We start from the raw sequence: 24,330 nt of genomic DNA on the forward strand, positions 1-24,330 counted from the left end.
GTAATCTAGGTAATGAGTATATAATCATGAAAAAATTCCACCACCGTTTTCGACCTCACTAAGTGAGAAAATATCATTTTAATATAAAGTTTGATTATAAATAGAGGTAAATGATTGTTTATTGATATTATCAGTTAGTTATGATGAGAAACAAAGACGTGATATTTGAGAAATATCGTGCAACTGGAAGTAATTCTGATGACCTTTTCCTCTATCTCAGTATACGAGAAAGTCGTGGGGAGCACACACCCAATTTGTTTTCTTTTATATAAATTAAAATTACTGTGCGTTTAACCTACTTTTTGTGTTTATGTACGTAATGCATGTATTCTTTAACATTTTTTGTTATTCATTATATAGCTTTAAACTTGTGCAAATGCACTTAGTCTTTTATCCATGAATTATTCAAAAATCAAACTGAAATACATTTATGTTTCATAAAATGAAAAACCTATAAACCTGTATGTTTTTTTTCCGTAATGAATCCGTTGTTTACCATTGAATTTGTCAGACTTAATTAATCAGTTGATGTTAAAAATGGTTATACAAGTAGAAGAAACTTTTAACCTAATTTAAGTTATCTGTCTATATTTTTATAGGAAGTCAAACCCTGATATTCAAACGTTTATGGATGAACAAGGATTTGGGAAAGATTACAGCAAGCTGGAGTCATTTTACATCGCCAAGTAAGAATAACCAAATTTCTAAAATCTGAAAGTTCTTGTGTTAAGCTTTCCCTTCATGTTTCCATTCTCTAAAATACTCAGATTGTTTGTTAAACTAGGATAAGCTTTGTTCCCTTTGTGCTTTTCACATTTTTCTATCCACCCATTTCCTTAGCCCACTTTTCTCCATTACAGCGTCTATTCCAGTTGTATTCAGCAAGAAGCAGACACACACCCGGGACAGCATGACAATCCATCAAAGGGCATACATTCTCACACTTGTTTACACTCACACATAGTGGGAAATTCACCTGACATCTACATTTTAGGCTGTGAAAGGGAACCAAACTACCTAGAGAAATATTGTAAGGTAAAAGAGGAGAACATGAAAACTCAACAGAGACAACCAGAAGAGACACTGAAGCTTTGTGGGAGTGGCACTTTGCTACTGTCACTTTGACTAATTTTTTGTTGCGGAAGCAAAAAAGTAAATGATTTTCAATATATTTTACTTGTTTTTAATAATTTTTGGACACCTCCCATATTGTACAAAGTTTTTTGATTTTAACTTTATTTATGAAAATTTCAAAAAGAATGAAAATTAATAAATGGTCCAAATAGGCAGAAATAAAGACCACATCCTTGATTGAAAACTTGAATAATAATGTTTAGAAAAAAAATCAATATGCAATAGAAGTCCTGACAATCTTTAAAAACACACACCATATAATGATGCTGTCTCATTGTATGTGAATGTAAGCTGTTTATCTGTCGTTTATGTACAAATCAGTTAAAACCTGTTTCCCCTCTGTCATCTTTCATAAATTTTAGGACTTTGGACTTTTTTTTAACCATCAACTGCCTGTGGCAGCCTCATCCTTTCTCCGAAATGAAATTACACAAATCTTATGATATTTAGTGGTAAGGAAATATGTCATCTTCAGTGAAGAAACAGTGGAATTCTGTTGCATACACTGAAATTAGATTAGATAAACTTTATTAATTCCAAGGGGAAAGTCAAGAAAAATGACACCTTTTATTGGCTAACTAAAAAGATTACAATATGCAGGCTTTCAAGGCAACTCAGGCCCTGTCTTCAAGCAAGATGTAATATAGAAACTGGAGTTCCCTTTGTTTATATAGACACTAGGACAAGAAACAACACTGGTAAATCTTTAAGTGAGAAATCTTAAATGTAAAAAATTAATAGATTCATTTAGCAACAGAGGAGAACAACGTACTGTATAGTCAAGATCTTTGGATAAGATAACTGTCCAACAAAGTCTCTTGATGTTTCTGATGAGTTTTTCAATGCAATGTGGGTCTGTAGACAGCTAGTCTGTGTCAAGTCTAAGAGATGCAAACAATCCTCATACCTGGCCATAAAACTCTTTTCAAGCCATGTTGCAATGTGTTAAATTTTAGCACGAGTTTAACCTCCCATTCTTTTCTCTCTTGCTGTGTTCTGAAGTTGCCCATAAGCACTTTAAAGTCCCTCTCACAGTGTCCATGGCTGTTGAAGTGGGCCGCCACAGGAACATCTGTGTTGCCATGTTTAATGTGGAACCTGTGTAAATTCATTCTCTGGTGGAGTGTTTGTCCAGTTTCTCCCACATAGAGTGCAGTGTCAGGACATTTCATGCAGAGAATTAGGTGATCTGCAAGAAAATGATCCTTTTATGTGATGTTCTAGTCGGCAGTGTGGTATAACTACATGGTCTGTATTATAAATGTGGGCACATGCTTTACATCTTTTCTGTAGGCAGGGAGATGTGCCATTTTCTGTTGGTTCACTTAGGGAGCTTCGGACAATTGGTTTGGTGGTTGTCTGTATGCCAGGAGGGGAGGTTCAGGAAATACATTTTTCAGTGTTTGGTCATTGTTTAGCATTGGCTGAAGTTCTTTTATAATTTTTCGAAGTGCTTCAAGATGTGGGTTGTAGGTAACAACAAGGGGGATGCGGTTCTTGTTGTCTTTGTTTTTTATATTCCAGAAGGTTGTCTCTGGGTATGGCAGTAGCTCTTCTTATTTGAGTGTCTCTTGTTTTGAGGGTATAACCTTGTCTGATGAAATCTTGTCTGAGCTCCTGTAGCTGTTAATTCCAAAAACCCTTCATGCAATACTATACTGTAGAGTTAGGGTGTTCATAGAAGCCAAACAAGTCAGAGACTACAACAGCATATTTTAGTTTTTCTGACCACAATATTTAAATGCAATAACTGAAATTTCAGCAAAATAGTCCGACTGTGTTTAAATTTAAATCACATGACCACATTTTTTTCTCAATGCCTGTACCTCAAACGCTTTTTGTACAGATACTTAAATGTGTTACTTTGTAGTCTCGTTTACAAGGAGGCATAGTGCAGCCTGCTAACTACTGTTATATCTATTGATATTAGGATTTTGGACATTGTTGCCCAAACTGGAAAAGGATATATGGTTTGGCAAGAAGTGTTTGATAATAATGTAAAGGTAAGTAAGCGTGCTGCTATAATGATTAAAAATGGTCTTTTATTTCATTTTTCTAAATGATTGCATGATTGACTTTCAAGATTTTAAAATCTTTTGGGGCATCTCCTGGTCATGATTTTCTTCAGATTTCTGGCTCTGTTCCAGTAGGCTTGAAATCATTTACTCATCTAATCTATTTAAAATGCTTTTAGCTTCATTAGCCATTTTTTTCTTTAAAGAAGTAAACAGTGTAGATTTTGAGAGCTCCTCATCATTCCAAAGCAGCAGCTACACAAAGCAATTTTACTAAAGACATGGAATTACAGGAAGTCTAATTGACTTGATTAGGATTTTGGGCATTGAACCTTGCATAGTTAAGGTTTACAGTCTAGCCATATCTTAGCCAAGAGACAACACAACGACAAGGAGGCTTTTATTTTATTATCATGCTATAACAGTTTTGGGAAATAACTGTTACACGTTACACGGGAAGTTACACATAGCTCCATTGTGTAATCCATGTATTCCGTTGCTTTCCAGATGTGTCTGATTTACGGTTGCAGGTCATTTAACAAACATAACTCCACTCTCCTTTGTGAAACCAAAAAGGGATGAATTTGGCAAAGTAAAACAATTTGTGTTACTGCTATATTTTTAGTGCATACCTGCATGTCACTACAGAGCTTTATAATTAACACAGTAGCATTGGCCACTGTTATGTTTCCAGTACTGCCTCCATTGAGGAGAGTGGATCCACTGCAGCTCCTCAAAGCCTTCTTTCCCCAATCATTTATCTCCACATTCAAGATCAACATTTCTTCAGCTTTTTTGAGAATGGCTTGATATTATGCCTGCCTTGCTTGAGTCATTGAATAGTTTGCCAAACCGTCTTTGACACAGTCTAAACCTTATGGATTTACCTAACTCCCACACTAATGTGGTGATCACTAGCCCCTGCTGCACGTATCACCTTCTTGGCTAGTCTCTGCATTACAGTAATATCAGGATGCTATCCGGTAAACTGTAAATTAAAGTCCTTTCTTAAACTTGGCAGCTTCTGGCATCACTGGTTTCCACCATAAAATCCTAGGATCGCTTCCATGACAGGGACTGACCACTATTGAGCAAATTAATACCACATAGAGTTCATATCCCTGATCTTTCTCATGCTGCGTTGTCAACGTGCTGCCAGACTACATTGGCATATCAGGTAAAGTTTTGAGCAACATTATGTTGTTAACACCGTGCAGAAAAAAAGCAACCAAGTGCATCCCAGTACTAAAGGACAAGCCCTGTTCTGACAGAGAATTAAACCTTTTCAGTTTTGAGAAGAGAGGGCTGTGTGTTTAATCTAATCCAAGTCATCAGAATTCTCAAAGATATTGGTAAAGTTGATCCAGCAGAATTCTTTCACTTAGACAGTAAACACCATACTCAAAGACACTGATGTAAATTAAGGGCAAGTGCATTTAAGGCCGAAGGAGGGAAATGCACACAGGGTTTTGGGAATCTGGAACGGACTACCAAATCCTGCAGTTGCAGCAGAAAAAAATATCCCAATGATGTATTAGAACAGCTTCGCTATTAGCTAACCAAACACACCCACTGATGAACCAAATGACCTCCTGTTGTTCAGGAAACGTCTTATGCTCTAGCATGGCAGTTCTTATGGATAATCTATTATTAGTCCAGAACTCTCCCGGTGGTAGCATCCATATTACTAACCGAGAATACACCGAATATGGACGCAGGGACACGGCGATGGGACCATGAGACGTACTGCGCAGGCGCGCGTTCCATAAACCGCAAGCGAAGTCGTATCCACCGCGAACGAAGGAGTCACAGCCCAAGAACGAAAGAGCTCATCTAACGTGAATGAGAAATGAAGCAACAACGTGCCCATAGCTACCACTAACGACACAACCACACAGAAAAGAGGATTCTGCGCTGCACCCCAGAGTCAAACGTGAGAGGCTACGGAGGCCCCACAGGTCCACAAAGATAGTACGAAAGGCGCAGGCGTCACCGCCATATTGTGAGTGGCACTACTGCGGAGCGAAGGCGCAGGCGTCACCACCATATTGTGAGTGGCACTACTGCGGAGTGAAGTTAGGAATAATGTGCTGCTTGGGATTGTACAAACCGCTGAACGCTTTACACCAAATTCAAACACAATACAGCTCAACGATACAAACACGAGCCCACCTGGATAAGATCAATGAACGCAGGCGCCTACAACGCACGTCTGAAACTGCGGAAGCAAAGCAGGCACGGGTTCAAAACGAACGAGCTCGACTGACGGATATACAAACACGAGCCCGCCTGGATAAAAATCAATGAACGCAGGCGCCTACAACGCGCGTCTGAAATGCCGCGGGCAAAGCGGGCACGGCTCCAAAACGAACAAGCTCGACTAATGTATTTCAGGATACCCAACGCCGGGGGTAGGCGAGCGAAGCGAGCAGGGGGCGGAGCCCCCTTGTGGTTATTAGAAAGTACTCTTTCAAATGCCAGACCCTTTATTTCTAAAAATGCTGAATATTTAAATAAGTGTTGGACTTCTCTCCTTTGTAACTCAGATTCACATTGCATTGACTATATTTTCCACCTGTAAAAATTAAAAAAAGAAAAAAGTAAAAATTCCCACCGAACAGCACCTAATATGGGACAGTAAATATACTGGCACTCGGGGGGCCTCTACATGGGCGTAAACCCGAGCGCTGAAGAGCATGACCACTGTCAATCAAGAGTTACTGTATGTGGGGGTGAGTCTGACTGTAACAAATAGATGCGTTAGGACACCTGACCATTACATCAACAAGGACTTTAATGACATTGCTTTCAAATACATACCCTTTAATATGGAGTTGGTCCAACCTTTGCAGCTTTAACAACTTACACTCTTCTTGGAAGGCTTTCAACAAGATTTTGGAGCGTTTCTGTGGGAATTTGTGCCCATTCATTCAGTAGAGCATTTATGAGGTCAGGCAGTGATGTTGGACAAGAAGGCCTGGCTCACAATCTCCATTCCAGTTCATCCCAAAGATGTGGGGTGGAGGTCAGGGCTCTGTATGGGCCATTCAAGTTCTTCCACACCAAACTCATCCAACCATGTCTTTATGGACTTTGCTTTGAGCACTGAGGCACAGTCATGGTGGAATAGAAAAGGGCCTTCCCCAACCTCTTTCCACAAAGTTGGAAGCATAGAGTTGTCCACAATGTCTTGGCATGAGGAAGTATTAAGATTGTCCCTCACTGGAAGTAAGGGGTCTCGGCCAAACCCTGAAAAACAGCCCCATGCCATTATCCCTCCTCATGGTGGAGTCCGGCATCCGCCAAACCCAGACTCGCCCATCTGACTGCCAAACAGAGAAACGTGATTCGTCACACCATAGAACACGTTTCCACCACTCCTTCCGACTCATGGCATTGCACTTGGTGACGTGAGCCTTGCGTGCAGCTGTTCAGCTCATTCCATGACGCTCCCTACACAGTTTTTGTGCTTACATTAATGCCAGTGGAAGTTTAGAACTCTTCAGCTATGGAATCAGCAGAGCATTGGCAACCTTTATACACCAGGCACCTTAGCAGTCATTGACCCTGCTCTATGACTTAATGTGTTCTTCCGCATTGTGGCTGGGTTGCTGTTGTTCCTAAAAGCTTCCACCTTCCAATAATACCTCTTTCAGTTGACTGGAATATCCAGCAGGGAAGAAATTTCATGAACCGTCTTATGGCAAAGGTGGCATCCTATCAGAGTACCATGCGTGAAGTCACCGAGTTCTTCAGAATGACTCGTTCTGTTTCACATATGTTCATACATGGAGACTGCATGGCTAGGTGCTTGAGGGTCAGATTGAAACACCTGAATTCAACAATTAAGAGGTGTGTCCCAGTACTTTAGTCCATATGGGTACATGTTAAAAATCGGCCTGATTTCCAGTTCTAACTTCATTAGAGGTATTCTTCTTCAAAGTGCTCACAAAATCTGTCTACCGTTCCAAGGTCACAAACCACATCTGGATATCTGAAGTTTGGCCAATAGGCAATTCCAACAGTGCTTTTAAAAAAAAAAAAGGACTCAATACTATGAAATATGAGGAAAAATGGAAGGACGTGAATCATTCTGGCATAAGCCAACAGAGAGTAAGAGTTAACTTAATAGAAATGTTCACCATTATGAAGAGAGGAGAGGTAAAACCTGAAGGAATTTGAGTGATAAACATTGAAATCAGCTCTTGTTTTCAACTAAGCTGTTTTAAAGGGCTGGTTGACAGATGGAGGGTACTTAAGATCCTGAAAGGCTTTCACACGGAAAACTCTTGACACATGGAAGAAGTTGCTGTCCCTTGTAATGCAGCTAAAAAATAGCAATTTAAAAACCGCTAAATCTTGACAGATCTTTCAGAATAAGCAGGCTTTGTTAATAATTATTGCTTATTCACGTCAAGATTTCCTTTGTGCTTACAAAAACCAGCGGCTACGTTTCTTAGCCTAGGACCAAGTTTGTGAGCCTTAATTTAACAGATGTTTATACTGATCTGAACATTTCATTTTATTGTAAAATGAAATTTCTGCCATTTTTTTGTACCAACATTTTAAAGAGAGACATTAAAACAAATTGCAGGAACCACAGGTAGAAACTCGTCCGACTCTTACTGAGCAGTTAGTAAAAGGTAACTTTAATTTTTGCTATATGCTAGATTTGAAAGCCATCTCAAGTGATGGAAGTCAGACTTATTGTTTCTTTGAACAACACTAACTCATCGAAAAAGAAATAAAAGCAAAGTGAGTAGGAGGCTAATCATGGAGGGATATGTGTATAACATGACGGACTTTAGAAGGTGGACATCATTGTGTTTTTTTTATTAATTAAGTTTTATATAAAAATGTATTGTCCTTTAGGGCAGGAACAGTTTAAATTTGGAACATGCCAGATATTTGACATGTCTGTCAACCCTGAAATCAGCCATAGCCACTAAAGCAATATAAAATACTCAAGTGTAATTACATAGTTTCCTAATTTAAGTGCTGCTCAGCATTTTTGTAATGTAGCAGTACCTCCTGCCTTCTAATCTTTGCAGCTCAGACCTGATGCCGTAGTTGAAGTTTGGATGGAAAACAAAGTTGAGGAAGAGCTGAATAAGGTGACGTCAGCTGGGTTTCCCACCATCCTGTCGGCACCCTGGTACCTAGATTACATTAGCTATGGGCAGGACTGGCAGAAATACTACAGAGTTGAGCCTCTTAAATTTAATGGTTAGTAGATTTGCTTTATCTTTTAAGATTATTTAATGGTGTACTTGAAATGTAATTTGAAAACCTAATAGTATGAAAGTTTTATATTTGTATAGAAATGCACAAAATAATTGTGTGCTTTCAACAAATCAGCTCAAAAGTGCTGAATGGCACACAAAATGAAACACAAAATCCATTTTGTCTTTTCCTTAAACAGTAAAAGTTAACTTTGATTAGGTTACCACAACAAATGTCTTATTGCAGACCTTCACTAAATCACAAATACCTCTGTTATAACTGTTGTGACAGATAGGGGGGTGCTCTCGCTCCCTTGAACCCTCAGACAATGCATCAGACACCAGGTAAAAAGTCCCAATAATTATTTACTGTATTATAATAATACTATGCACAAAACACCACCACTCCACAATACTCTAATAAACAATACACAATAAACAATCCTCCACTCCCAGACGCTTAGCCACCCTGCCTCCCAACTCAGCTCGCCTGTCTGGGATTTCCCAGAGTCCTTTATAATCCTTGACCCGGAAGCGCTTCTGAACCCTCAGTCCGTGTGACTTCTCAGCACTTCCGGGTCAGATCAAAACTCTTCTTTTTCATCCCAGAAGTACGTCATTTCCTCTGTCGCTGTGACTAAGACGTACTTCCGGGTTAAAGGGGAAATACATGTCCTTGGGCCTCCCTGCAGCGACTCCTGACGGCCCCCATGGTAGCAGGCAGGGCTGTGCATAAAAACTCCGTTGTCCATAATTCCCTGCTGGCATTCGGAGCACCTCCATGCTGCAAGGAGGGCTCCATCTGGCGGCCTGGGGGTATTGGCCAGGATGAATGGCCGGCCATATCTCACACTGTACATACATTTCTTAAAGTTGACCACTGAAACATTTAAAATAAAATCTCATATGCAGTGCTTTTATTTAAATCATGTTAGATCTTTTTGTCACTGTTGCACCAATACTTAATAGTAAAGTTTTAGTTTCAAGTTCATTTTAAAGAAGTTATTCAATATACATCTGTTTTTTTCATACCTATTTGGCTTCCTTGTTTTTCATTTTACTTTGTGTCAAGGGTTGATGATCTTATTCTTTGACCAAGAGTTACATAAATTAACATTTACTCTGTCAGACCCACTAGTGTCTGTGTCTGCAGTTAAGCAGTTGTCAAGAACTGCTTAAATAACTAGAACACCTGGAAAATCAAAATGGAAATCATGTTGCTTTTAAATATTTTCATCATAATCAAAATTAAAAGAGGGAAAAATACAATTCCAATGTAATGCACTTACTGTACATGGTAGCCATAGTCCAATTCAAATTTAGCAAACCCAGTTTTATCATTTCTGTATTAGCACCCAACATAGAATCTGGGGAATAGCAGCTTACTTAATTAAGGTACGAGATGAGAATATTCAGCCACAGTGGGCTGGACAGGTCAGGACTGAACTTGAAATACACGCCTTTAAGAGTACGAGTCGTCTTGCATCCGTTCTGTGCTTCCACCTAAAGGATAAATTCACTCTTTCACTACTGGGACACATTCCAAGATCAAAGCACAATCTAATCAAACATGTACAGCATTTCATAAAATGAACATACAATAAAAACAGTCAAACGTTAGCAAGCGACTCCAGTTCGGTTCAGAGAGCCACAGAGATCAGCGAGTTGTTGTTTTTTTTTCTTTTCTTTGAAAGATTTTATTTATCAAAACTCTCACATTTTCTGTTTAGACTGTTAAATGTTCTGTAGGAAATAGCCAAATATTAGTGCAATTCTCTGAGTTGTGGCCATGCTGTCAGGAGGAAACCTTTCTGTGCTGCTGTCCAGTAAACTGCTTTAATTGTTTGTCTCCTTTTTACCATCTTTACAAACAAACCAGTGCACTTGTTAAAAAAAACAAAGCCTTCATTTAAATGGGACCTCTGGTTTGGAGAGTCCCAGGGTAAATGTGTTGTGTTCTCATCTCTTTAACACTTATGATCAGAATTGACGTTCTTCTTCCCATTGTAAAGCCACACACTCTTCAGCGCCATTGAAGCAGCAGGCCCATCATTCAGCATTTCATCCTTAGGCCAGCCATGGTGGGACACTCACATTCACATCCTTCTGTTAGTCCATTCCTTTTTCAAGCCTGCCTAATCCAGCTGTATGACTAACATTGAGTACTGATGGTGGAGCCGACAATGTTTATACGTCATGAGTATTATGATCTTTTAGCTATTTCTACGTATATTTCAGATATGCACTTTTGTTTTAAGACTGTTGTAAAGCCAGGATCTGTGCTTACCTTCTCTTAGTGTCATCACTTTCTGCATGGCATTCTGCATGGCGGGACTAACTCTCATTTCTTAGGGTCTTTTCATGATATCAATTGATATGCTGATTATACATTCTTGTGTATGGCATTGTACCATCTACCTTACAGACATTCTTGGTATGAACTTGGCAGTGGCTGTTAGTAAACTTCATTTTATGTATGAACCTTATTTATTTAAGTTGGTTGGTGAAGTTCTATCAAAACTTGTTAAATAAAAACATTATGCTCATCTTGTCACTCACTCTGTTGACCACCATTGCTCATGGTGCAGGAGTTGAGTTATATTCAGATGTTGTAGTTGAGGCTCGTATAAGATCAGTTAATACCAGTGGAAAGGCTATTGAGTGTTCCTCAAACCATCTGAATTCATAAACCTTGTGAAAGAAGCCCGGATTACAGACAGACACCACGACTTTGGCACACAACACACCTTTTATTTGTAATTGGGGAGCGTTTCACCCTGCTCTCTACAGCACAGTACATAAGCACCAGCACACAATACTCCGTCCCTTCTTCCTCTTTCTTAGCTGCCTCCACTCCTCCTTCCACCCGACTCTGGCTGCCTGAGTTGTGGCAGCTGTCTCCTTTTATAGACCACCTAGAAGTGCTCCAGCTGTTCCATGATCACCTTCTGGCTGCACTTCTGTGTGTGATGGCAGTCCTGCACAGGAGGGCTCAACCGTTCTCCACACACCCCCATGGCACTATAGCAAATCGGGGGTGCTGCTGCCCTCTGTCGTCCCAGGGGAATTATTGCCCCGTCCAAGCTTCTTCCCCCGGTCCTTCCCTTACAGAGGTGTCCCGGCTGCCCATTATAACCTATAAGTGCCAATGGGAAAGAAGTGAGGCAGAATGATTCCTGCCAGATATAACATGTGATAGATGTTAAAGGGAATGAGCTGTCAATATTTTTAATGTGTAAGAATGTTAGACTGTTTTACATCCAGGACAGCCTGAAGATGGGACAAGAATCTCTAGGACAGTTCATCAGCACACTTGCAACAGCAAGTCATTTGTTAGAACAACAGTTAATGGAGTCCCCTTTAAACGTGTTACTTTATGTCCGCACCCACCTCCCTGTATTATCTCACACAGCCCTCGACATCTTAGCTAGTTTACCAAGTTTAAAGTCCACCATGAAAACATATGCAATAAAAAAAACACATCTGATACAGTGGGGCAAAACAGTATTTAGTCAGCCACCAATTGTGCAAGTTCTCCCACTTAAAAAGATGAGGTATACCTATGATGAAAATTACAGGCCTCTCTCAACTATAAGAGACAAAATGAGAAAAAAAAAAATCCAGAAAATCACATTGTCTGATTTTTGTAGAATGTATTTGCAAATTATGGTGGAAAAAAAGTACGGTAATCCCTCCTCCATCGCGGGGGTTGCATTCCCGAGCCACCCGCGAAATAAGAAAATCCGCGAAGTAGAAACCATATGTTCATATGGTTATTTTTATATATTTTAAGCCCTTACAAACTCTCCCACACTATTATAAACATTTCACGCACAATTATACAGCATAAACCCTTTGTATTCTCTTAGATATTAGGTAAGATTCATTGAAATTATGTATGTAAACACAGTTTACATACAGTAAAACCTAAATATTATTTTAAAGATATCGAGTGTCTCCGATATCACATATGTTACAGCCATTACGACAGACAGGCCACCAGCAATAAATACGTACAATGCAAGAAAAATTGTATACAGTAAAATGTGTGTACAGTGACACTAAACTATGTACATGTTATAAGTACTGTACGTAAATAATTAATTATGGTTACTCACCAACAATGACACGATGACTTGTCCAATAACGATGAGTTTCATTTTACTGCACTACAAAGGATAGCGTTACAGCTCTTCTAAAGGAGCCTCTTCAGGCGACTGTGTAGCACCGCCGTTGTTCTTCTTCCAGCACTCTTCAATCCAAATCCCTAAAGCAGATTCCATCCAGACTACTGCCTTATCACGTCCACTTGCAACTCGTTTTGAACCCTGGTTAAAGGACACTGCGGCTGTAGATCTTATATTCTTTTCCTCCTTTTTAAATAAAAAGAATCGTGGACTCATTGATGCTGTAATGGTGTCTTGCAGCGGTGTAGCTCTTTCCTTCCTTCAACATATCCAAAACTTTTACCTTTTCTGCAATCATTTGCATCTTCTGTTGGCGCTTGGATACGGCTCCTGCAGCAGTAGCAGTAACGTGCGTTAATGCTGAATGAGTGAGATTAGACTTCCTGGTTAATGCAGCACTCCGTCGCTGAGCCAATCAGCAGCATGCAGGAACTTAACCGAAGGCTCTGATTGGGTAGCTTCTCAGCCATCCGCCAATAGCGTCCCTTGTTTGAATTCAAATGGGCAAATCAACTGAGGAAGCACATGTACTGTAGACCACAGACATCCGCGAAGCAGTGAAAAATCTGCGATATATATTCTCATATGCTTACATTTAAAATCCGCGATGGAGTGAAGCCGCGAAAGACGAAGCGCGATATAGCGAGGGATCACTGTATTTGGAATGGGAAAATACAATGGGAAGAAGAAAAAAAGTACCCTCTTCTGGATCATCCAAATGCTCTGTAGCAAACTTCAGACGGGCCTGCACATGTACTGGCTTAAGCAGGGGGACACGTCTGGCACTGCAGGATTTGAGTCCCTGACGGCGTAGTGTGTTACTGATGGTATCCTTTGTTACTTTGGTCCCAGCTCTCTGCAGATCATTCACTAGGTCCCCCCGTGTGGTTCTGGGATTTTTGCTCACCGTTCTTGTGATCATTTTGACCCCATGGGGTGAGATCTTACGTGCAGTCCCAGATCGAGGGAGGTTATCAGTGGTCTTGTGTGTCTTCCATTTTCTAATAATTGCTCCCACACTTGATTTCTTCACACCAAGCTGCTTACCTATTGCAGATTCAGTCTTCCCAGCCTGGTGCAGGTCTACACGTTTGTTTCTGGTGTCCTTTGACAGCTCTTTGGTCTTGGCCATAGTGGAGTTTGGAGTGTGACTGTTTGAGGCTGTGGACAGGTGTCTTTTATATTGATAACGAGTTCAAACAGGTGCCATTAATACAGGTAACGAGTGGAGGACAGAGGAGCCTCTTATAGAAGTTACAGGTCTGTGAGAGCCAGAAATCTTGCTTGTTTGTAGGTGACCAAATACTTATTTTCAGTCAAAATTCAGTGCGTTAAATTCAGTCAATAAATCTGTCCCTTTATGTTTGCACTTTGCAAAGTTTTCATTGGCTTCTTTTCAGTTAGACACACAATATAGCATGGAGTTTGCAATATGGATGCAATAGAAATCACAGAAATGTTTGTATCACCATTTATGGAGGGAGGCCTGTTCTGGTTGTAAGTATTTTAACTCTTAACGCTTTTTAATGTCACCAGTTTAGTGGAGTCACAAGGCCAAATAGGAGATGACTGGAAGGACTGATTGAAGTGCAAGCATTTAATTTGGGATTGAAATGATGGCACATGGCTTGATCTGTCATGAAAATACCTGCCTTTCATAACAAGTGCACATAAACCCCGTTGTTCACTTTCTGTCTCTAGTTAAAGTTAGACACAGTTGTTCATGTATGGAAGGGCAGCGGCGACCAACAGTACAAGATGGAAATGGCAGCTGTTACTGCTGCTGGCTTTCAAACTCTTCTTTCATCTCCTTGGTACCTCAACGTCATCTCTTACGGGCAAGACTGGCAGCAGATCTACAAAGTTGATCCACGCAGTTTCAACGGTGTGTTGGGTTTGTCTTTTTTTTTTATTCCTCTGTTATAAGCGGCTTTAGTCTTAGAAGAGCTCGTAGTTACGTAAGTAGAACTGTCATGAGACCACTGCTCTGCTCAAAGTGTCACCCGTAAACTCTGAAGCAGTTCTTTTAAACATTTAGCTCTTCTCTCGCCTCAGCCTTCCAAATTTGATAACAGTCAGCAACATCAGACCTCCTCACAGAAAGCCATGCATTGGCACAGACAGACAGTTATGGTCTCTCCTGTTGATGCATTTTTCAGGTTTTGTTATTTTGGGTTCTTCAATGTAGTGCTATGGGGTTAGGATACCATGAACCGATTCCCAGGGAGAAAACCAAAAAACTCCAGCCGGCAGAAAGCTGGAGAAAATAAACCTCTAGAGCAGGGGGGTCAAACCCCAGACCTGGTGAATAGCCTATTACTGCTGAGGTTGACAGCCATGTTGTAGGAGACTCCAAGGTCAAAAGACCAGAGAGTCCACATGGGCATTTTACAGCACTTAAATGTGCTCCATTGATCCAGTTCTGTTTTGATTGGCCATCCTAGAAGATTTAATGCAGCGGGACTCGTCAGTAGAAGTAGCAGCCATCACTAGCTCAGCAACAAACAAGGCGTCGAGTGCTCTGACAAGATGGCAGTGGCACTGGATGCCACCACAGAAAACCAGGAAAAAAGAACCCAACAGTGATGTGCAGAAATCTTTGAAGTATCTGACAGCGCAGTACCAGTTACAGTGTACAGTGCAGTCCATAAGTGGCACAACTGCTAATAGTGTGGCTCGACTGGCCGAGCATACTGGTTTTGAAATGAGACTAAGAGCTTTTAACATTAAATTGAGGGTATTTACATAAAAACTGGAGTTGTCTGAACAGTCTTATTTAAACTAAACCTTCTAAAATCAAGTCAGTTGCAACTAGGCAAAGAGTTAATTAGCAGCAAACGCTGCTCACAGATTAAGAAAAGGGTCAGAATGAAAACCTGCAGCTACAGCAGCCCTCCAGAGCCCCCTGGTCCAGATGCATGTCTTTATTTTTGTTTCCTCTTGTTTTGTGTCTGTGCTAATTATCATATGTTTGTAACTTGTACTGTCTCTTTCTCGCCTTTTATACTGTATGTAAGTCACTTTGGTTAACAATGTTTTAAAATGTATTTTATAAATACAATTTGGAAATTTGCACATGTATTTAAGTCAGGGGTCTACAACTCCAGACCAGGAGTCTCATGCATAATGCCGTGCGTAGAATTCACACTATAACATGATGTATGGACAAAAGCGGAAATGTTCATACGCACAAAAAAATCCAGATGCATAAATCTGTGTGTTCGTCAACTTCCACGTTCTTCCGCTACATTAATCCCGGTCAGTGTGAAAAGTAACGCACGTGCACGCGCCTGCTGCCACTCCCCAAACTCCTCCCAGAATTACAACTCTTTGAATATGCAAATCAATATAAATAGCTCTTAAGCTCAGCGTTCTGTGAAAAGGCAATGGCAAAAGCACGGGGGAAAATAGAATAATTTCAGCGAATACCAAGTGGAGGCAAGGAAAAATGTGCTATTTGTTGGTTTAAACAGTGGTATAAACAACAAAAGGAAGTTGATCGAGTGACATAGAGTGTCTTTTCTCAGAAGGCTATTTATATTGATTTGCATATTCAAAGAGGCGTAATTCTGGGAGGAGTTGGGGCGGGACAGAAGGCGCGTGCACATGCGTTACTTTTCACGCTGATCGTGATTTATGTAGTGGAAGAACGTGAAAGTTTGCGTACGTACAGATTCCTGCATCTGGATTTTTCTGTGCGTACGCACATTCCCGCTTTTGTGCTTATGCCATGTTATAGTGTGAGTTCTACGCACGGCGTTATACATGAGGCCCCAGGACTGCAGTTGGAGACCCCTGACTTAGGCTTGGTCCACACTAATATATTTGCATTTTAAACCGCAGACATTAGTCTTCATTTTTGCCTTTCACTACCCTGCCCTGTTTAACCCCCAAACACAGAGACTTTTGAAAATGTTTTCCCGAGTCGTGTATTTCTGTAAATGGCCACTGAAAACATCGTTTTGAAAAGGCAGACTCTAATTGTGCTCTGATTTATTGAAGCTTACTACGTGGCCCTTCTCTGATTGGATCCTGGTCATCACAACATCTCATTCCTTGACAGAAAACCAGATTCCAATGTAGTGCACATAAAGGAGTTCATTTTCAGGCTGTTTGTTGTGTTGCTTTCCTTTATGCATCAGAATTGCATTTTATGCAGTTGAAATGTGGCATACATGCACAAAAGACAAATAATTTACTGGCCGCTACGGTGTTGTGATAAATACCATGACTGGTGGTGTAATCATCCCTTCAAGGAGGACACTTCCTCTTCCTGTTTTTGCCAATGCACACATGCCCAGGGTGTCTTATACAGCTACATCTTATGCACTTTAAGCCATTTTAGTTTACGTGGAGATACTTTTGAAAATGATGCAAAAACACAAGTGTAGACAGAGATGGTTTTTGTTTTAAATCTGTTTTTAATGAAAATGTAGTAGTGGAGACATAGCCTTAGACATTGTGTGTGGAAACGTAGCAGCTCTGCACTGTTCCTCTGATCTCCATCTTTTTTTAACCTGTGCACTGGTCAAGGCATCCTTCCATCAGCCCCTGCTGGGAATTGTCACACTGCCACAGGTTCGTCCCAATAAAGGACCTGCTTACTGAACAGCAAGACTTTACTCTGAAATAGCCGAATGACAGCAGTGATTTCACTTTTATACACTGCGCCTAACCTGAACAGTTGACAGTATCAGCAGTCACCATCACACTCCTCATCATCACTGAGGTGACCCCTCACTCATGGTGGGGCTCCAGTTTGTTTTCTATGAAGCCCTCCACCCTTTTTCTTGATATTCTCCTCATTTAAAAGATGCACTCTCCTTCCTAGCTATACGGTCATAGAACATTTGTGGTGCAACGTGTTCGTTTGATGTGCTGGAGTGACAGATGAATAAAGAAAAATAAAAGCACTGCATAGGTGCCATTTATAAACACCTTTTTTTTTAATCCAGCCAGTAGTTCATTAGATTAAATAGGTTGCTTTCACCAAAAGATACAATGACAGGTCCATTTTAAAGTGTTGACAGTACTCATGTCTTCCATTCTCAGACATTTCCTTCTTTAACTGTTGTGTTCCTAAATTTCAAACTGTAGGGACGGATGAGCAGAAGAAGCTGGTGATTGGAGGAGAGGCCTGTCTCTGGGGAGAGTATGTGGACGCCACCAACCTCATGTCAAGGCTCTGGTACTGTTTTCTTCTCTTATCACAATGTCTTTCAGTCAAATAGAAATGTCAGTTTGCTATTAGGCCTTGTAATTTGATGTCAAAAGCCCGTATATTAAACAACCTGAAAGCGGAATACTATGGCCCCAGTCCTATCTGCACACTGAATGCTGTCATCTTGAGGATAAGTTCATTTTTTTCTCATGTGATGTGACTTTTCACACTCACTCAAACTCAGGCTTTAAGGCAGCTCCAAAGACCAGCCTTTCAGAAATGTGTGCTCTTGCAGTTTTGTAGGTGCCTTTTTATATGTGGTGGATTCTCTATCTGCTATTCCAGCTACAAAAAAGGCTTCAGGTGGGACAAAAGCTTTACTTCAAAGATCACTCCAGCAGAGTTGATGTTACTATTTATGTTCATTATGAGAAGAAGGGCAGTGAGCTGCACTCAGTCTTTACCAGTTGTTTGTTCACATGAGCAGGAGTCGTCACAGATATATTAATAAGTAAGCAGATGAGGAATTGCTAAGGCACGGCCGATCAACAGGCCTTCTGATGACATGATAGCTCCATGAATGGACCAGGCTCGATGATGGGAAATGCACTCTGGAAAAGGGTTTCATCACCTCAAAGCCACACCATCAAACACTAATCACACCACAAATTATTATTTTATACCAACCTTCTATATAAAAATCATTCAACATACAACCCACATGATGTTCTGCCAGGAAAACTCCATTAGTATTCAGCAGAACAAGCACGAGGGCAAGCAGGCAGTAGAACAATATATAGTACTAATGTATTAAACAATCGATGAAATTAGGTGAAACAACTGAGAAATAATTTATATATATATATATATAATGTAACAACAATAAAGAAAAGATACAGTATATATAATGATAATCACATGAAAAACAAAGTACATTACAATGAAAATTTACAATCCGATAACATCAGAAATATAATTCCTGAGATTCAGAAGTATGTGTTGATACGGCCAACGTATTTTGAGGATTCACTTCTTCCACATGTTACATGATTCTGACCTTTATGATATAATTTCTATTATTGTGGACTGATTAGCTTCATTTCTGTATTATAGTGATCTTTCAGGTCAAATTGACCTTGTGTAATATTTTGACTCTCAACTGATCATTTTCATTGGAATGTACTTTTTTATTCCTGTGATTATTATTATAATAATACCCAGCATTGCCCAGGAGAAAAAGTTTTTTTTTTTTTTTTTTTAAATTGTTTGAGAAATATATAATAAAAAATAAATAAATTAACAAACAATGAAGACTCACTAATGTGCTTGTCTTGCGGTCTTGTATGTATGTTATCATCCAGTTGACGCTCGGAACCTGCCAACTCTATTTAATTTCAAAAGCAACAGGGGTGCTGTGGGCTCAAACATATAGAATGCTGGCAGTCACCTCCAGTTCGCCCTCTGGTGGTCATTCTGAGTGTCAACTGGATGATAACATGCATACAAGACAGCAGGATCACGCCCCACCCTACAGTGTTTTTAGTCGACCAATGAGAAACATGTGTGCCAAGTTTCATGAAAATTGCTCCAGCCTTTCGGAAGTGATGCTGGAACACACTAACATACACACACATACATTGACTTTTATATATCTATTCTTTAATGTTGTTATGCTGCCTTTGTAAATTGAATTACACATATAAATTATATTTAATTGTTTCACTTAATTTCATTGATTGTTTAAAATGTTGTTCTAGTGTTGCTAATACCATTACACTGTTTGATGTCAATGTGTATGTACGTGTGGACTTATATTTAAACTCTCAGCATACTGCCTGGTTACCAGCAGAGAGTGCCTAGTACGACAGGCACAGCTCGCACAGAGTTTCCCCATCATGCACAGTCCGTGCTGTGGTCAGCTCACATTCATATCTCATGTGAACAGCTCCAGGGTTTGCTTCATACTGAAGGATATCAAAGGTCTCAGGTCAGTGTGGTTGCTGTCACAAACAGTGGTAGTGCTGCTGCTTTGCAGTAAGGAGACTGTGGAAGATTGTGGGTTCGCTTCCCAGTTCCTCCCTGCGTGGATAGCGCTTTGAGTACTGAGAAAAGCGCTATATAAATGTAATGAATTATTATTATTATTAAACAAACCAAATGGATTAGGAAGGAAATGCTTTTAGGTTTATTATCTAATCGGTGTTTGACTGGGGACTAAACCTGTGGAAACATCTAGCAAACCACAAGAAGTGCTTTCTCACAGACTGATGCAACAAAAGAAAAAAGCAAGAATTGTTTATAATAAAAGAAAAAGAAAGCAGTTTAAACTTATAAGGAGAAATAATAAAATATTGTCTAGGAATATAATCAGTTTCTGTCTAGAAGTGCAAAGCCTATTAAATGCACTGACCACACATATCCTATTGACTGCTTACAGTGTCTGTCATTGACGGCTCTTACTTCTTAGAATTACACACGTTTGAAGTGGTGTTAGTCACACGGCACATCAATGAAGCGCTCACGTTCAGTCCTCAGTGTGCCAACCACAAACCTTGAAACGGTAACCAGGGCTCTCAGAGCGGCATGTCATAGTCCCAGTCTCTGTCCTGAGAGAGATACTAGATGAGATACGGTGCCATGCACAATGGTGATTGTTGCTCAGCAAACTCCCAGACTTGTTTAATTAATAACAAACTTTTTTTTCTTGTTTTTAAAGGCCACGGGCCAGTGCTGTTGCTGAAAGGCTGTGGAGTTCTGAAGACGTAACAAACCTCAATGATGCGTACAGTCGCCTGACTCTTCACCGCTGCCGCATGGTCAAGTAGGTGTTCATTTGTAGACATTAATGAGCAAATGGAAAATTCACAAATCTGCCAGCCACTTGTAGTCTCAGTGATGTTTTAGTGAAGCTTTATAAGCACAACTGGACACACTCTGAGTTGTGCCACAGGGCCAGTTTGACTTATCTGTAGACTCCTTCACTTTGTGACATGTGCCATCTTTATACAGTGCATCCGGAAAGTATTCACAGTGCATCACTTTTTCCACATTTTGTTATGTTACAGCCTTATTCCAAAATGGATTAAATTCATTTTTTCCCTCACAATTCTACACACAACACCCCATAATGACAACGTGAAAAAAGTTTACTTGAGGTTTTTGCAAATTTATTAAAAATAAAAAAACTGAGAAATCACATGTACATGTACAAGCAGCAGAAATTTTTGTGTAACCTTCTCCAGATTTGTGCCTTGAGACAATCCTGTCTCGGAGGTCTACAGACAATTCCTTTGACTTCATGCTTGGTTTGTGCTCTGACGTGAACTGTCAACTGTGGGACCTTATATAGACAGGTGTGTGCCTTTCCAAATCATGTCCAATCAACTGAATTTACCACAGGTGGACTCCAATGAAGCTGCAGAAACATCTCAAGGATGATCAGGGGAAACAGGATGCACCTGAGCTCAATTTTGAGCTTCATGGCAAAGGCTGTGAATACTTATGTACATGTGCTTTCTCAATTTTTTTATTTTTAATAAATTTGCAAAAACCTCAAGTAAACTTTTTTCACGTTGTCATTAATGGGGTGTTGTGTGTAGAATTCTGAGGAAAAAAATGAATTTAATCCATTTTGGAATAAGGCTGTAACATAACAAAATGTGGAAAAAGTGATGCGCTGTGAATACTTTCCGGATGCACTGTACATTTATGTTGTTTGCTGTATACGCTATAGCGGGTCAGGCACAAGTCACTAAATGTTAGTTGCTCTTGCACTGTAAAGATTAATTACATCTGCTTTAAGTTACGCAGCAGACCTTTAAAAGTATTTGTTTGCCAGTACTCAAGTAGGGACAGCGTTGAGTAATCAAGCTTATGCAGGGCATGTCTGGGTAGCAGTGGCACGTGTGTGGAGACCACGCTGATGTATCCTGTACGTCTGTCACAGCATGTACAGGCTACGGAGTGCACGTGTGTCTCTAATGAGGAACTGAGTTCAGACAGCGCCGGTGCTCCTCCACGGTCCTTTGGGTTGTTTTTACTTAATTTCATTTGCGCTCACCAATCAGAGCTGTGCAGTCTTGGCAATGTGGCAGGTGAATTACTTTATGCCTCTCAATTGAAAATAGCTGAGCTTTTCATTTGACAATTGGCAACTGTCTCCCTCATGGATTAATGGCATGTCCTTGGAGTCCATTGAGAACTGGTCCACTCAACTCTCAACAGTGAAGCCTGCTAGGATTTGTTGCCCACTGACGTCACAGTTACAGCACAGTTAGGTTCAGTCGGTGGTGTGATTCCTGCCTCTGTTGCCTAATTATTTTTCTTAACTTTGACCAATGTTTTTTTGTTGATTTTTGACTCTGCTGCTAAGGTTTATTTAAGGTGGGACGGGTGGTCATCCTGTGGGGTTTCTAACTTTTCTCATTTTCAGCTGGTCCCTTTTTATACGTTTAAATTCCTTCACTCAAAAAATTCATTACAAAAAAAGAAAAAAAATATTAATAATCTGCCCCTTAGACTTTTAAAATGACTTACTTGTCTTAAGCCCTATTTGGACAGGGTTGGTCCAGATGGTTAGATAAAGTCATTATGACAGGCGGACATTGGTAATTTTAATCCCAGCTGAATCGCTCATGTCAATAACTCTTTAAGGGCTGCGCTAAAGCATCTCTGAAAACTAAGCTCAGGTTAGCACATCAGTGTGCTGTTAAAATTCTGTCATTTCCTGTGGTGGACGAGTTTGTGGACAAAGGAGCTCCAAACACAGAATTCCTGTCAGAGGGCTCAAACTTGCAGCTTTGGTAGGTTAACAACTTGCCTGACTCTTCTAGGTCTAAATAATGTTTTAACAAACACTAAATGCATGCTGATTGTCTGACTTCAAGGTAAGTTTATAGATGGCGAGCTAGAAGCTAACGCCAACAATACATTCTCAATGTTTTGTCCAGTCTCTGAAAGACTCCATGACAGAAGGACATTTCTTGCACAACTCCTTAACTGTGCCCTCACATCCCAAATGGCTATGTGAGGTGAGGATGAGGCACAGAGCTTCAGCCCTGCTCCGCATGCAGATCTTCCTAACCCTGGTTGCCACCAATAGTTACGTAGCTACACCACGTGAGGCTGTTTTAATGTGACAACAGCCATAGGAGGTACGCTTATCTTTGTAATTTTTCCATATCCCACTCAAATCGGTGGTTAAAAATTACTGATATTTTGTGGTAACAGTGACTGTATAGACGTACGTTCTGAAGTCTGATCCTATCAGAACAGGGCTTTAAAAAACAAAATAAAGAACATGGACAGACTGAATCGAACCCTGATATGATGGCTTCTGGTGGAGGATAATAGTAATGGTTTGTTATCCATAATCAGACAGTACAGATTTATTAAGCGTCATCTTACTGTGTAATTATTACATTTGTTTTCCCTACAGGCGCGGCGTAAGAGCTCAACCCCTCTTTGTAGGGCACTGCGACTACGAGTACGAAGGTTTGTAGTGAATCTCTGGAGCGCCTCACGACAAAAGGGAGCACTGCACAGCCATTAGCCCATGCTTGCACTTTTCAGATGATGACAACAACATTTAAACAAGTCACTATGTTTACTGTGAAATGTTAAATTACAAATAAGTGTATCTAATGTGTAATGATTTCATGCAGATCAGGGTTTTTTGTTGCAAAATAAAAATGAATATGATTTCTGTATTATAAAGTAATCTGATGTCTCTTATTTACTCAATTACAGCTTTTTTTAAAGACAGTGTAGAATAAAATAAGATTAATACAATCAAGTGCCTTTTAGCACTACTGTTGATCACATTTACAGTAAACATAGAAAACCATCCATTCATATCTTCCAAACCCCAAGTTCAGGGCTATGGGAAGCTGGAATTTGACAGCAACATTGGGCACAAGGCAGGAACCAGCCTGGAATGGCCATTGTAATCAAGTCCAGTTCATGTAAGATCACAATTTACAAAACACACACCCCTGAGCTCCAAGTCCTAGTGCAGTGCGTAAGAAAAGAAAATGCAGCCGGTCCAGTGCAAGGTATGGACTTCTCAGTGCCTCACTCTGTTTAGAAGGGCACTCTGGTCCTGTGACGTCATCACCTCATAGCTGGACAGCTCCAGAGTGAACGTGGCTGTCCCACTGGTTAATGTCCGGAGAACAGTTGAATAGCCCTAGAAAATGGAGAAGGAGCCAAAAACATTAAGGCAATGGATTACACTCGGTGATGACACATCAGGGGACACGACTATAAAGAGAACTTCACATAAAGAACCACAGACGCGTGGAATAAACAACCAAGTAGTGTGGCTGGAGAGCAGGACTTTAGGGACCTTCACCTCACAACTTGATTTTACTGAGTGGATTTTTTGAAGTGGGTCTCCTCGTTTGAACAGAAAAATGGGTCTCAGCTGTGCTAACAATAACCAAACATCTTCTAGTAAATGTATAGGTTGGTTAAAAAACGAAAGTAATCAACTTCTATCAAAAACAATTGTCTATTTCTACATTTTATACTGGAAATGTAGGTTTGTCTTTATATGATGGATTGCATCTCATTCATCTCTAATCCCCTGTTTCATTTGGCTTGCTTCATTG

At 40.2% G+C, this 24,330-nt stretch overlaps 2 protein-coding genes across 6 annotated transcripts in view; one reads left to right on the forward strand and one right to left on the reverse strand.

Moving 5' to 3' along the window:
• Positions 1 to 23,434, forward strand: part of hexb (hexosaminidase B (beta polypeptide)) — a 64,181-nt gene extending 40,747 nt beyond the window's left edge. Inside the window, exons 9-14 of one of the 3 annotated variants that reach the window (XR_007935370.1) lie at positions 600 to 686; positions 3,065 to 3,137; positions 8,201 to 8,375; positions 14,260 to 14,443; positions 17,656 to 17,746; positions 20,436 to 20,493. Coding sequence is in view for 2 of the 3 variants with exons in the window: in XM_028805677.2 (XP_028661510.2) it covers positions 600 to 686; positions 3,065 to 3,137; positions 14,260 to 14,443; positions 17,656 to 17,746; positions 20,436 to 20,540; positions 23,157 to 23,220 (604 nt within the window). In the remaining variant the exon portion in view is untranslated. Of the gene's footprint in view, positions 1 to 599; positions 687 to 3,064; positions 3,138 to 8,200; positions 8,376 to 14,259; positions 14,444 to 17,655; positions 17,747 to 20,435; positions 20,541 to 23,156 lie in introns of those variants that run through there. The other 2 variants (XM_028805678.2, XM_028805677.2) reach the window with 2 other exon arrangements.
• The window catches only part of gfm2 (GTP dependent ribosome recycling factor mitochondrial 2), a 37,705-nt gene continuing 36,802 nt past the window's right edge, over positions 23,428 to 24,330 (reverse strand). For all 3 annotated transcript variants that reach the window (XM_051929511.1, XM_051929512.1, XM_051929510.1), the window contains one exon: positions 23,428 to 23,906. In XM_051929511.1, the coding sequence (XP_051785471.1) occupies positions 23,784 to 23,906 (123 nt within the window). In that variant the 3' untranslated portion in view covers positions 23,428 to 23,783. The remainder of the gene's footprint in view (positions 23,907 to 24,330) is intronic.

Source organism: Erpetoichthys calabaricus, chromosome 7, assembly GCF_900747795.2.
Source record: "Erpetoichthys calabaricus chromosome 7, fErpCal1.3, whole genome shotgun sequence".
NCBI lineage: Eukaryota > Metazoa > Chordata > Cladistia > Polypteriformes > Polypteridae > Erpetoichthys > Erpetoichthys calabaricus.